The sequence below is a fragment of the Rhinolophus ferrumequinum genome, chromosome 17 (genome assembly GCF_004115265.2).
Source record: "Rhinolophus ferrumequinum isolate MPI-CBG mRhiFer1 chromosome 17, mRhiFer1_v1.p, whole genome shotgun sequence".
Classification (NCBI taxonomy): domain Eukaryota; kingdom Metazoa; phylum Chordata; class Mammalia; order Chiroptera; family Rhinolophidae; genus Rhinolophus; species Rhinolophus ferrumequinum.
Genome location: NC_046300.1, coordinates 4,510,357 through 4,525,466, shown reverse-complemented (window position 1 = coordinate 4,525,466; position 15,110 = coordinate 4,510,357). Strand labels below are relative to the sequence as shown.

Here is a 15,110-nt window from a genome sequence, read left to right as displayed (position 1 = left end):
AGAGTCACATGGCTCGCGGGACAACATGGCTGCGCCCGCGGTAGTGCCGGCTGGTGGACCCCGCGCCGGGCTCGGTCTCGTCCTTTCGCTGCCGCTGCTCTTGCTGCTGGGCGGGGCGGCGGGGGCCGAAGAGGCCGGCGCGGGCGCGGCATCCCTCGCGGGCTCGTGCGGCTGCGGGACTCCCCAGCGGCCCGGGGCGCCTGGCAGCTCGGCGGCCGCCGCCGCGCACCGGTACTCGCGTGAGGCGAACGCCCCGGGCCCGGGCCCTGGAGAGCGACCTCAGGTGCCCGCTAAGGTGCTCCCTCGATTCCTAGAAGGCGGGTGGGGCGGCCGGGGTGTGGACAGGGCTGGCATGGGGTGGCAGGAAGGCCAGTGAGGATTGGAGGCACCCCGCCAACCACGCCTGCTCATCCCCTGTGAGGAGGACTTCCTCCTTCCTCACCCCCCAGCCGGCTGGCTCTCGGGGCTCAGCTTAATTCTGAGCATCCGGGCGTGTGGTTCGCGGACAGTTGTCCCTCATGTCCCTACTTCTCACTCCCTGTTTCCTCCTCCCTTCACCCTGTCTTATTGGTGAGATTCTCCAGTTGAAGGCAGATGGATTCGGCTTGAAGCCTGCGCTCCTCTCTTAGTAGCTGTGAAGGAACCAGGGCCCTGGGTCTCAGTGTCTCTGGTATTTTTGGAAACTTATCGGTTGTCTGTTCCAGTAGACTGCTGCTGTGGGCGAGGACTTGTCCTATCCTGTCATCCCCAGCCCGTTAGCACGTACCCAGGAAGGACCCAGTGTGCAGAAGTTGCTTTGTTACTGTTATTTGTCTTTCACTGGCCCAGTGCCTGGCTGTGTTAGGAGCTAGGATGTGTAAGGAACAACTATTGCTTTATTCTTTCTATCTGCCAGGTACTTTGCACATTGGTGCGGTTGTGGAGAAACTCCTGGGAGGAGAACCCAGGTGTCTGACTCCCAAAGCAGTGCTCCTTCTATTAACAGTAGACCTAGAACTGCACCCATTCCTCCTTTTTTCCGTCCCACTTTCTTTCCCCTTCAGTATTTCCATTTGCCGACCCAGTAGTACGGGTTTACTCTGACAGAACAGTCACTAGAGATGCTTGTCTGTGAGTGCCGTTCCCCACGCAGGCTGGGAAGTTGGTGGGGTCAGGACCGGAACTTTGTGTCTCAGGTACGGAGTGCGTGGAGGCTGGTGGCTGGCTTTCTCACTGTTTCTCCATCCTGTGTAATTACAGGCCTTTAAACTATTTCCTGTTGTTCCTCAGAGGATGACCTGCATTATGAGCGTTTACCTTTTGTGTGGTGGGGAGCCCTGGTTACTGTCCTCGTATCGGCCATAGTTGATTTTAATTCCTCTCTAATCTGCATGGTGATTGAGGATCAGTTTCTCCTCCTAAAGAGGGAGCCCTGCATCTCTTTGTCCACTTTGTAACTAACAGAGCCGCTGCCTTATTTGCATGTACACATTGGTCGGTCTCAAGACTTTGCCTAGAACCTTCTGGCCAGTACTGAACATTCCTCATTGAAGTGCTCCAACTTGCTATTGGCTCCAGAATGGGATGTGGGCGGCAATATTTCTTGAATCACATCTATAAAATGTACGTTTTTTCCATCCCTTTAGAGTGGCTTTGTGTCCAGACTGGGTATTGTGTGGGTCATCTTTGGCTAGTTGTTGCATTCACTCCCTATAATGTTTGGAGGCATCCCAAGCTGTTAATAAGCTAGGGGTGCTGTGAACACAGCCCACAGCCTTCGAAGACTTTTAATTCAATGATTGAACCTGAAGTAGCCTTGTTATCAAGACAAAAATACTTCATAGGAGGCAGTTCTTTATCTCTCGTTTTCCTTGGCTTCACATATTTTAGTTCGTGTGCGGATTGACTTGGGTCTAAATCTGACACTTAGCTATTTATTCTAAATTCAGGAAGTACAATGTTATGGGAGAGGTACATGGTTGTAGTGATGGACTTTTTTTTCTTTATTTTTTAAAGACTTTATTTTAGAGCAGTTTTAGGTTCACAGCAGAATTGAGAGGAAGGTGCAGAGATTTCCCAGACACCCTGTGCCCACACCTACACAGCCCCCCTTCTTGTCAACATGCCCCACCAAACTGGTATGTTACAATTGATAATGTCAGAATCACCCAAGGTTCAGAGTTTTCTTTAGGTTCACTTTTGGTGGCGTACATTCTGTGGCTTTGGACAAATGTATAATGACATGTGTATCCATCATGATAGTATCATGCAAAGTATTTTCACTGCCCTAAAAATCCTCTGTGACCCGCCTATTCATTCCTCTCCACCCCACTGGCAACTACTGATCTTTTTATTGTCTCCATAGTTTTGCCTTTTCCAGAATGTATAGTTGGAATCATATAGTATGTAGCCTTTTCCGATTGGCTTTTTTCACTTAGTTGTATACATTTAAGTTGCCTCCTTGTGTTTTCATGGCTTGATATCTTACATATTTCATTTTATTGCTGAATAACATTCCCTTGTTTGGGTATACGAGCCATAGTTGATTTATGCAGTCACCTACTGAAAGGTATCTTGCTTGCTTCTAAGTTTTGCCAGTTATAAATAAAGTTGCTATAAACATTCGTGTGCAGGGCTTGTGTGCACATAACTTTTCAGTTCCTTAGGTTAAAAACCAAGGAGCCTGATTGCTGGATTAAATGGCAAGAGTAAGCTTAATTTATAAGAAACCACTAAATTGTCTTCCAAAGTGGCCGTCCCAGTTTGCATGCCTACCAGCAATGTATGACAGCTCCTGCTGCTCCCCACTCTGCCAGCAGTCAGTGTTTTCAGTGGTCCCGATTTTGGCCTTTCTGTTACAATAGGAGTGTAGTGGTATCTCATTATTTTGATTTGCATTTTTGGTTGACACGTGATATGGAGCATCATTGCCATCTGCTTATATTTGGTGAAGTGTCTGTTAAGGAGTTTGGCCCCTTTTAAAATTGTATTGCTTGTTTTCTTACTGTTGAGTTTTAAGAGTTATTTGTATATTTTAGATGATGGTCCTTTATCAGATGTGTCTTCTGCAATCTTTTCTCCCAGTCTGTGACTTATTTTCTCATTCCTTTGACATTGTCTTTTGCAGAGCAGAAGTTTTTAATGAAGTTCAGTTCAGCAATTTCTCCCGTGGATGGTGCCCTTGATGTTTTATCACCAAACCCAGAGTCATCGGGGTTTTCTCCTAAGTTACCTTCTAGGAGTCTCATGTTTCACATTTTGGTCTATGATCCATTTTGCGTTACTTTTTGTGCAGGGTGTAAGGTCTGTGTCTAGAGTCTTTTCTTGAATGTGGACGTCCACTTGTCCCAGCACCATCGTTGGAAGAGACGATCTTTGCTCCATTGAGTTGCCTGTTCTCCTTCATCAAAGATCAGTTGACTATTTATGTGGGTCTATTTCTGTGCTCTCTGGCCTGTCCCGTTGATCTATTCGTCTCTCTCTCCAATACCACACTGTATTGATGACCATCACTGTATAGGAAGTCTTGAAGTCAGGAACTGGCAGCCCTTCAACCTTGTTCTTCTCCTTCTGCATCGTATTGGTGATGCCGTGTCAGATGCCTCTCCATATAAACTTTGCATTCGTCTTGTTGCTTATCCGTAAAACAACTTCCTGGGATTTTGATTTAGGTTGTATTGAATCTGTTTTTTCTTTGTTTTCTGTTTATTTAGTTTAATTCAACAAATGTTTATTTGGCATATATATTATGTAAAACTCTGTCCTATGTCCTGGGCATAAAGAAAAAAATTTATGCTCTACCCTCAAAGCATTTCCCTCTGGAAGGTGTGTCTGTCTGTCTGTCTGTCTCTCAAACCTTACATGTAAGCATCATTTTTCTATAGTGACAATACTGTAGGAGAAGTGTGTACAAAGCACTTGGAGAGGAAGAAAGGATTCATTTCTTCCTGGACAAATCAGGTCACGTTTGAGCTATGCCTTGGGGGAGACATTCTCAGGAGCTGAGATGGATGAGCAAGTGGAAGGACATTCCAGGAAGGAGAATGGCATGGGCACAAAGCATTGTGCCAGAGCAAGGAGTGTTCTGGGAAACAGAAACAAGTATGGTTCTGTGGGCGAAATGTCAAACTTTTAAATGTAACACTTCAGGTGTGTCTTATTTTGTATACTCATTTAGTGAACGCTTGGCGAGATGAGGGACAGAAATAAATAGCATCGGGCTTTATCCTCAAGGAATTTGCAGTTTCACTAAAAAGTTATGGCAGTAAAAATGGTGTGGGAAACAATGTAGATATTTGAATTTTTTCATTTAAGTTCCCTCTGGTTGAAAAAGTATACAATTCTCATTGAGAAAATGATCCCAACAATTTTCTACAGAGCTTATTATTTTGTAACAAAGTAGCAAACTTTTTAATCTCCATGTATCTTTCAAAACAGTTGTTTGAAAGTCATTTAGAATGATGGATAATAAAATTGTTTGTGGTGTCTCTGTATGTTTGGGTGATTTCAGTCTCGATTTCCTGTCTGAGGATGTTTCTAATCAGGTCATGGCTTTGATTGCCATGAAACCTTCCCTCCAGGAAGAAGTACTGGTTTTTCTCTAAATTCCCGTAGCATTTTGTTGTCTGATGGCAACTTGTATATTTTCTTTAATGTTATGTTATTTGTGTAGTGTCTGATATCTCATTCTACGTGGGAAACGTTTTTAGACCTGCTTCAATCTCTGTATCCCCCAAATGCCTTACACATTTTAGGCATTCTGGAACAATTCTTGAATGATTATTTACATTTGTGGTGGATACAATATTGAGAATAAAGGGTATCAGGTATTTTTTTAAAGAACCCTTTGTGCAGTATTCTTTTGCTGTGTCTCATCCTCCCGAGAATCCAGTGAGAATAATTATCTCCCACTTTACAGCTGAGGCACCTGAGGCTGAGTGGAACCGTGAATCCCAGGGCCTGAGGAAACTCGAATGCCATTCCATCTGTCAGCGCCTGTCTGTGCAGGCCATTGAGGGAGAGAATGGTGGAGGTAGATAAGCCCTGTACAGAGAAGGCCACAGTTCCTGGACTGATCCAAGGAGCGTGCTGCTTTTGTTATTCACCTGGCTTTCTCCTGAGCTTTTGCTTTTCAGGTGGTTAGGTTTGAGGAGAGGAAAGAAGGGAAAGGGGGAAGAGCTACACAGAAGAGTTGCAGGTAAACTTAATTCATTTTTGTGTGTAAGACAAAAATCTCATAGGAGCAAGTGAAAGAAATGACAGAACTGGCTTAAGCAGGAAAAAGGTGGGGGGAGGGCATTTATGGGCTTCCGTAGTTGCGAGTTGAAGAGTACAAAGGACCTCAGACATGCTGGACCCAGGGCCTCAGGCGGCATCGCCAGGTCTCTCTTTCTGGCTGTCTCTTGGTTGGTCTCCTATGTTGGCTTCATTTTCAGGTAATGTCCCTATTCCTACTGATCAAATAGCCAGAAAAGAAAGTTCTGTCCTCATAGCTCCAGCAAAAGTTCTCATGAACTTGATTGGTCACGGGCTTATCTGTAACTATACGTCTGTGGTCAGAAGAAAGCCATGATTGGCCAGGCCTGATAGGTCCTTACGCTGGGGAAGACGTGGTTTTCCAAGGGGTGTCAGGGATTTTTATGGGGGAGTTGGTGCCATGTGGGTAAAAGTACGTGCCCGCTGCACCTGGCCGGAGAGTGTAGCCCAGTACGGTTCTAGTAATTCTAGACGTCACCTGCGCTTCTGGCTTGAGTGGCGGTGGCAGCAACTGGGGTGGTAGAGGCGTTTGAACTTACTTTTGAGGAGGAGTGGGTTGTTTGAATGTGGACTTTCCGTGAGGCCTTGGTTAAATCGGTTCCTTTTTTTGTGGCTTAAGAGCCTGTGCAGTGAGACACCTGACCCTCTGGATTTCACTCGAACGGCTTCTCGCGTGTGTAGGACAGGACACCTCACTGCACTAGTACAGATGGGAAATTATGGTCCACTCAGAGCAATGCAGACGGTTTTTATCTACAGCTTCCAGACTGGAAATGTGGCTTATTCAGGGCCGGCTATCTCTGATGGTTAATGAAAGGAGGAAAAGAGAAAAGGAAAAAAGAAAAAGACAAAACGAGGCTAGGAGCCCACAGCGGAAGTCGAGATTGTCGTAGCACTGCTGGTACTCACTCACCTTGACGGAGCGGAGGATGAGAAATGAGGTGCCCGGAGCGCGGTCTGAGGTGCAGCGGGCAGAGCTTCCTGTGGCCGAGGGCTGCATACCTGTCCTCAGAACAGGACCTGATTGTCTGCTGCCTGGAAGCTTTTTTTTTTTCTGTAAGTCTTTATGAAACCTTTCGTTAAATCATTTTAATAGTCATCTTAAGACTGCACTTAAAGCTTTCCTCCAAGGCCTCTTGTTGTTCTGCTGCTTTGCAGACCTGTGTAAAGCCCTACTTTCTCAGGGCTCAAGAATCTTGTGCTTCAGATGCTTGGGGAATTAACGAGAATAACGTGTGAACCTGGTTCAGTCCTCGAGCAGAATCTGTCTCAGAGGTCTCACTTGTGGGCAGACATGCGGTCTGTGTCTGAGACTGTGCTGGGAAAGAATTGGAATTTTTGTTGTTAAAATTTTTTTTTTTTAAGATTTTATTGGGGAAGGGGAACAGGACTTTATTGGGGAACAGTGTGTACTTCCAGGACTTTTTTCCAAGTCAAGTTGTTGTCCTTTCAATCTTAGTTGTGGAGGGCGCAGCTCAGCTCCAGGTCCAGTTGCCGTTGCTAGTTGCAGGGGGCGCAGCCCACCATCCCCTGTGGGAATTGAACCGGCAACCTTGTGGTCGAGAGGACACGCTCCAACCAACTGAGCCATCTGGGAGCTCAGCTGAAGGTGCCATGTTCAGTCTTAGTTGCAGGGGGCGCTGCCCACCATCCCTTGCGGGACTCGAGGAATCAAACCAGCAGCCTTGTGGTTGAGAGCCCACTGGCCCATGTGGGAATGGAACCGGCAGCCTTCAGAGTTAGGAGCACGGAGCTCCAACTGCCTGAGCCACCGGGCCGGCCCTGTTGTTACAATTTGGAATAATTCAAATGATAAATCCCTCTTTATATTCATGACCTCACTTGTTCAGTCAATAAAGTTTTTCTTTCCTTTTCAGTGTCTGCCGTGAATTAAGCACCATGCTAGGTGCTGGGGATATAGAAATGGAAAACTTTGTTTCTGGTTCCCAAGGAGCCCGGGATCTAGGGAAGGTGAAAACACGTTATTAAAATACTGTGTGTGTCAGATGTCAGGTAGAGGCATTCATCAGAGGGGCCCGCCTGAGGGGTGTGTGACCTCGCCAGGGGAGGGGGATGCAGGAAGGAAAGGCCTCCTGGAGGAGCTGAGCCTTGAACTTGTGTGTTGTTTACAAACAGTCCGAGTGCACGTGGACTTCATTTAAGCAAAATGGTGAGACATCAGGCTCTGAGGTTTAGTTCTTTCATTTTACCCTGAGAGGAGACGGGGCTGCCTGGAGAATTAAAGTAGGGAAGTAGCGTGATCACACTGATACCTTACTTGGTGGTTTCGTTCTTTGAATACTCAGCACATTTACGTGCAATAGAAGTGAAAACGAATACAGAAGAGTGTGCAGCTCAAGGTTTCCTGCTTGCCTGGTAGCCGCCCCCTCAGACAACCACTGCTTCAGGTCCTCGTGGGTCCTCCCAGAGCTATGTCTGCAGGTACAAGCAAACAGGAACACGTGGGAAGATGCGTTCTCCCCCCGCCGCGTTTTCACCCCCGTGACAGGAGACTGTGCCCACTGAGTGTGTCTTGTTTTGTTCACTTAGCTCTTTACCTGGGTCACATCTCTCCGTGTCAGGAGAGTAAAAGCATCACAGTTCCACTGCTGATGAACACTGAGGTTGTCCCCAGTCTTTTTCGGTTACTAATAGCTGTCATAAATTGTACCGGGTGCAGAAGACTGACTAGCATTTCAGAAAGTTCAGTAAGGGCTTCAGGTTGTGGAATGAATGAGTGGATGGAAGGCGGGTGGCTTAGGAGCAAGGAGGGATATGAAAGGACGAGACGAGACTGAGAGACCAATTGTGAGTGACTGCAGTGTCCGTGAATAGAAAAGGGGAGACTAGAGGGACGGATGTTTGGGAGATCCGGTCCGACTAGGTGACCTGTAATGTTGGGATAAGGGCTGGGAGTAGTCGAGTAGGAATTCTTAGGATAATGGTAATACCTTGGACAAAGAATAGGACATTTATTACCCGTGTGTCACTGATGCAAACAGCTCCATTTTTGTTGGGAAATACGTGCACAGAATTGAAGGGAACCACTAGCAAAGACAGTTGGTGCAAATAGGAAGTAGGAGCCAAGGGCTGTTCATTGGTCATTTCTGTGTCTTCTGATCTCGTTTTCCTAACTTACCTGCTGTTATTGCTAAGCCACGTTCTCTCCTTTTATTCCCACTCATTATCTCCTTTGGTTTCCTTTATTTCCTTTCTAAATTTGAACCCGTGTTTTCTGGATCAGAGATTTGACCATTCTTAAGCTGCTGAGAAGGCAATGAGTTGACTTTTCACTCAAATGATTAGCAAATAATGTGTCTGCACAGTATATTTCTGACAGATGGTATGATTGTGTTCTTTTTTTAAAAAAAACTTGAGGTAGATGACGTACCATAAAATCCACCTTTTCAAAGTCTACAATTTAGTGGTTTTTAGTATAATCACAAGGTTTCACAGTTATCATCACTAAGTCCAGAACATGTCATCATCCCGCAGAGAATCTTTGTACCCCTTCAGCAATCATTCCCCTTCTCACCTGTGTTTCTCTCTCTGGATTCGCCTATTCTGGGAATTTTTTGTGAACGGAGTCATACAATATGTGGCCTCTGTGCGTGGATTCATTCACTCAGTGCAGTGTTTTCAAGGTTCATCCATTTGTAGCGTGTACGTGTACCTCATTCCTTTTTCTGGCCGAATAGTATTCCCTTGTAGGACGTACCACATTTTGTCGAGCCGTTCTTCAGTTGATGGACAGGTGAGTTGCTCTGAGTATTTTTTGGCTTTCAGGAACAATGCTGCTATGAATGGTGGCGCACCTGCCTTTTTGTGGACATGCTTTCATGCATCACGTAGACTAAAGAGACTACTTTTCTAAAGACTTGTACTTTTGGCGACGAGGCCTGCCTGCCTTTGGAGCACGGGGTGATCTGGCTGATGTGACAGTGACTTCCGTGACGGGCCTTTGCTGGCTCCTGGGCGCTTCTTAGTGCCAGCGGTCTGAGCTTCACGCCGGCGGTCGGGCGCTGCGGCGTGACTTCCCGCTCCCCTTTCCCTGCAGATGGTCCTCGTCCCTGCCGGCGTGTTTACCATGGGCACGGACGACCCTCAGGTAAAGCAGGACGGGGAGGCACCCGCAAGGAGCGTCACCATCGATGCCTTTTACATGGACGCCTACGAAGTCAGTAACGCCGAATTTGAGAAGTTCGTCAACTCCACCGGCTACTTGACCGAGGTACTGGGGTCACATGGGGAGGGAGAGCTGCCTTCCAACCCACTTTTTATGGTGCGCCTGGTGCCGCGCTAAGCATTTTGCTTATGGTTTTACTGAACTTAATTCTCAGGGCAACTCCACAAGGCAGGTTAGTTTTCAGGGAGCAAACTGAGGCTTAGAAAAGGGATCTGCGGCGAGTTAGTGGGGAGCTGGGGTTCCAGCCTGGCCAGCGTGACCCAGGGCCCGTGTTTTTCAGCATTACACAATCCTGTGTCGGCACTTTAGTATAACGGGCAGTGCACTGTCCACTCAGGCTTCCTGACATGAAGTAAGGCCACTTTCCCCTCTGAAAATTACAGTTCGTTTGTTCCAGGAGCATTTTGTATTTCATGAGCGACATGTGCAGAAGTGCTGTTTTGGACTTTTGTGGTTTTACTCCAAGGCCTGATGACTTGTACGCCATCCCTGGCTGTCCCAGGCCCTACTCATTCTGTGGTCATTGTCACAGAGCCATGCACCAGGTTCTGAAAGTGGACGTCTGTTCTAAATGGCAGTAGGAAGAGAGAGAGGTCTCCTAGTTTATGTAGGTTTCTGTAAGTATCTAAACAATACTTGTTTTGTGGGCTTCCCATTTTCTCTCTATCCTCGCCCTCAGTTTGTGGAGTCCCTGTCCTTTTTATTTTCTTTTCAAAGCCCGAAACATCCTTTTTTTATTTAAAAAAAATTTTGAGAGTAAATGCTGGAAGCAAAACAGCATTCAAATTTGACTTTTGCATTATTATCACATTTGATTTTGCATTTAGGAAATTGCTTTGGAATTTCCTAAAATGTATGAAGCAGTTGTCTTTTTTCATACCTGTTTGTATTATGCGGAAGGCCCGTTCTTTCTATTTTGTAAGGATGCTCTCAGGTCCAGCTGCGCAGTAGGCTGCTGACGTTCGCAGAATACTTCTGAGGACAGGCTCTTAGGCCAGGGTTCGCCATAAAGGTTAGACAGAAAAAGCAGAAGTTAGGGCGTCCAGGAACAGGGGTGGGGGAAAATTACATCTGGATTTTCACTAATTTTAACTGAAATTCAGCATTTCCTTTAATTATGAAGCAGACAACCAGCCGTAGTAGTAGCAGGACCTACGACTTCACTGGTAGAAATCAGACATTTTGTGTCACGTTATTGTTGCAGACATCTCGAAATATTGTTTGTGTTCATTCCCTCTTTAGAAATGGTGATAATTATGAGACTTGCCACTTGATCTCATTCAATATATTAATAAAGAGCACATATATATTACTATAGTGCTAATTTGTTTTATTAATATTTTGATATAATGAGTTTTCTTTGTAAATGTATTGATTTTATTTTACATATTTAAACATTTCATTCTGAGAAGGAAGTCCTTTAAGCTTCATCGTACTGCCAGAGGGGTCTGGGGCCCAAGAAGGGTGAAGAACCCCGGCTTTGGATAAAATGCTTCATACTTTTATGGCACTTTACAGTTTTTTCTGTCCCTCCAAATATATTTTACGTCACACTCCACTCACTCACCATGTTCTAGCCCGGCTGGTCTTGTTTCTGTTCCTTGAAAACTGCACAGTCTTCTCCATCTTGGGGGCCCACATTTCCTCCCACCTCGAATTTCCTGCCCCCTTGCCGGTCCCCCATTTTGCATGGCTGGCTCCTTCTCATTCCTGAGTCATCTTAGCTTGTGGACTCTTCGTCTGCTCACTCTCTCCAAAAGAGTCTTCTCTCGATACTCTTTGCCTTACAAGGTCAAATGAAGTTGTAATTATTTTCTTCCTTTTGTGACTTGATTTTTGTCTGTGCCTTCACATGTAAGTGCTAGAAGGACCAGGACCGTGCCTATCTAATATTGACCTCGAATCTGTGTCCTTCAGCCCAAAGCTGGGCATGTGGTAGGTGTTTGGTGCATGTTGTTGGATGAAGGACTGGCGTAGGTACCAGGATGGGGGTGGTATGGGGAGCACAGGAGGAAGAGCGGGGTGACGAGGACACAAGGGGCTCCCTGCAGGAAAAGGAGTTTGCTGAAATCCTGGGATCCAGGAGGCAGCTGATACCATCCAGGGAGGGCAGAACAGGCCTGGAGGGAGACATGGAGAGTCGTTTGATGTTCTGGCCGCCTTGACGACGATGAGACTGAAAGAGGGTGTCCGGCAGCAGGTCCTGGGTCTCAAACTGTGACCTCCTGGACCGCCGGTGTTAGAACCCCCAGCTGAGCTGTCCCCACGTGCAGGCCCTGCCCTCACCCCAGACCTCCCGAATCAGTCTCAGGGCATGGGGAGCTGTGTGGCCTGTCACCAGCTGGCCAGGTGACCTCACCTGCACAGAGCGCGAGGGCTCAGGTGTAGAGGAGGAAGAGCAGGACCCTGACAGCAAGTGTTTAGGGGCTGGAAGGAGAGCCCGTGGGTTTCAGGAGAGGTAGGAAGAGTCAGACACAGAGGAGGAAAACTAGAAGAGGAGACCAAGGGATGAGGAGGGGGGTCTGGTCCCATATAACAGAGAACCAGGCAGATGCAGTCATGTTAGATAAAAGTCAATGAAATGCGGATTTCCATTGGCTGCTTGACATTTATAAGCACGGTTGACACCTTAGTGGAGCCAGAATGTGTCAGAATATCAGCAAACAATGCCATACAATTCTTTCAGCCAGATTCCAGGAGTGGAGTGAAGGACAGTGGTGGTTTGTGAATTCTCTAGTGTAAAGAATACGGCATTTTCCAAAGCCATTTGTAATACTTGGGGACGTGTGTTTCATCAACAGGAAGAATTGCGTTCTCAAAAGCTAATCTCTTCCTGTCTGCAAATGAGCCTTGACTGAAAATGGTCTCTGTAAGTGACAGTCACCTGTTTTAAAACGAATCCAGATCCTTTTAAGGCATTTCTGAATCCTCTGGGAAGTCACAAGAGAAACTTAAGTTTACTTGGACTAAAAGATCCATGTTAACAACGTGCAGAGAAAATGGCACACGTGGAACACGTTCCTACCCTTTTCAGGGTTGTATTTCCTTTTTCCTCACAGGCTGAGAAGTTTGGCGACTCCTTTGTCTTCGAAGGCATGTTGAGTGAGCAAGTGAAGACTGATATCCAGCAGGCAGTAAGTAATGTTTAATCAGGCTCTTGTATTTCTCTACGGCTCGTTGGAAAGGGCTCGGGTGACAAAGCCACCCTCCCCTCCCCCAGCACCTACCCATCTGTCACCGTAGATTCGCCCAGCGGCCAGTGCACCTTATCTTGAGGAAATTGGCGCAGCCCAGGAGGGTGGCTGAAAGGTCGGGTCTGACCTGAGCTTCTGTGCTGTGCACTGAGAACACGTGGTGTTGCTAAGTAGGGCGCACTCAGGCTCTAGATGTTTCTGGGTTCCATTTGCTCTTAGCCATTGCTGCCATGGAGGGTTAAAATGGGACTAGTTTTAACTTCTGTTCTTCAAGTTGTCGTCGCGTCAGGTGTTGGTGTGGAGTGACAGCTTCCTATTTAATCGTGAATTCATGTGACCAGAGTGTTACTCATGAAAGGGCTTTTCGCCCTGGATAGTCGTGGGAACTGGAGCTAGGGGACCTGTCCCTACACCCAGGGGACCGGCCCTTCCACCCAGGGGACCGGCCCTTCCACCCAGGGGACCGGCCCCTCCACCCAGGGGACCGGCCCCTCCACCCAGGGGACCTGTCCCTACACCCAGGGGACCGGCCCCTACACCCAGGGGACCAGCCCCTCCACCCAGGGGACCGGCCCTTCCACCCAGGGGACCGGCCCCTCCACCCAGGGGACCGGCCCCTACACCCAGGGGACTGGCCCCTCCACCCAGGGGACCGGCCCCTACACCCAGGGGACTGGTCCCTCCACCCAGGGGACCGGCCCCTCCACCCAGGGGACCGGCCCCTACACCCAGGAGCGTGCCCTTCTCATGCAGAGGGTCCAGGGATGTGATCTAGGTGCGTTTCCCTCAGAAATCGTGGACACCAGTGGACTGCGTCTCTACAGGCAGCTGTGTGGGGAGTGGGCTTTGCAGCTTCTGTTCCAGACCTGTTAGCAGGCCCGTGGGTGTGTGCGTGTTTACACACACGTCTCATGAGGAGGCAGAATAGATAATAACAGGAAAGGAGTGTGGGTGAGCTGGAAGTGGAGGCGTCACACTACAAGGAGGCCAGAGAGGGCAGGAGAGGCCTTGGGGCGGAGAGAAGAGTGGACACGGGTCAGCCACTCAGGGAGATGGGTTACAACACGGGCGTTGAAGGCAGGAATCAGCCCGAATCTTCCTTTGTTGTTCAAGTTCCTTTAACTCCTGCCCTAACTTGGTCTTCTGTGTTGGCGTCGCTCTTCTCTGCTGAGCAGCAGTGTCAGAAAAATTCCTCTGACCTAGCTCTCTTGTTCTTTCGCTTCATACGAATGTAGCAGAACGTGGAGGGAAAAGACGAGGTAAAACCAGACGTGCTCTCACGTCATTTATAGGAGATCAGGCCACTTCTTTGTATGCATTTTAGATAAATGTTTTGAAAACACGTCTGAACTCCATTTGAGTGTCACAGATTTCTGAGCTCATCACAAGTTCATATTACAGGCCTTTTATATAATCTGATACACGCTTTCTTTCCTTTTTTTTAAAGGGCTTTGAGGTCAGATTGGCCTCGTGCTGATGAGTCAGCAGCGCAGGATGTGGCCCCTTGTTTCGAGATAAGGGAATTCAGATGGGGGAGGGCCTTCGCACGTAATTTTGTGTTTGCGCTTTCGGATCTAGGGCCTCTCGTCACCGAGCACCTCCAAACACGTTAGGCGGAAAGGCTGAGGCTGACCGTGGGCTCTGCGGTGCCCCGTGAGTGCCTGGCGAGGTGTGTGTGCTCGTAGCCAGGACCAGGGTGAGCAGCTCTCACCGATGAGTGCCAGCCACTTGCTTCAGTGCTCATAATGGAAAAGCAAACCTTTTACGCATGTTTAAAAGGGTCGGAACGAATAAATGGGACCTGCTAATGATCCGAGGGAGCTAAGTTTTTGTTTTTTTCAGCCCCCTCTTAGGTCTGATGTATCTCGTGCTCCAGACCTGTTTTTAACCCCATGTTTTCAGCAGATGGTCCATGAGCTGACACTGAGTGACAAAGGAGATGAGTTACGGTGGTCCACAGCCAGCGGAAGATAACCTTGCTCGCGGGATGAGGAAGTTATTCCCTCTCCAGGTCTCTTTCAAGCCCTGGTTAAGTCAAGGCAAAGTCTCCTGTGGGTGCTAGCCTGTCATTAACACTCCTTAGTCTCCTTTTTAACACAGAAAATAGGCCCCTAGGAACCTTCTCCAGGCTACTGTAGCTAGCTAGAATGTAATAATTGGGTTTACTTTCACGTAATTATTTTAAATATAATTATTTTATAATATTTACTTTCATGTAATTAGTTTAAATGTTTCATATAATTATTTTAAATAAATGTAATTGATTTAAATGTGTCATAAGGTTACAATAGTGAGATAAATTTCCTTTTTTTTTTTTTAAACCCTTTTTGTTGTAAAGTAAAACACAAACACAGGAAGCCACACAAAGCAGGTGTGCAGCTGACTGAGTTACCCTAAGGTAAACGTGCTCGTGACCATCCCCTAGTCAGGGATTGGACTTTTGCTACCTGCCCAGCTACCCCGTCCGTGTGCCACCCTGATCATGACCTCTCTCT

At 47.4% G+C, this 15,110-nt stretch overlaps 1 protein-coding gene across 3 annotated transcripts in view; it reads left to right on the top strand.

Annotated features, from left to right (window-relative positions):
* Window positions 1-15,110, top strand: part of SUMF1 (sulfatase modifying factor 1) — a 103,878-nt gene continuing 88,768 nt past the window's right edge. For 2 of the 3 annotated variants that reach the window (XM_033132304.1, XM_033132305.1), the window contains exons 1-3: window positions 1-295; window positions 9,293-9,466; window positions 12,481-12,555. In XM_033132304.1, the coding sequence (XP_032988195.1) occupies window positions 26-295; window positions 9,293-9,466; window positions 12,481-12,555 (519 nt within the window). In that variant the 5' untranslated portion in view covers window positions 1-25. The remainder of the gene's footprint in view (window positions 296-9,292; window positions 9,467-12,480; window positions 12,556-15,110) is intronic. The other variant, XM_033132303.1, reaches the window with a different exon arrangement.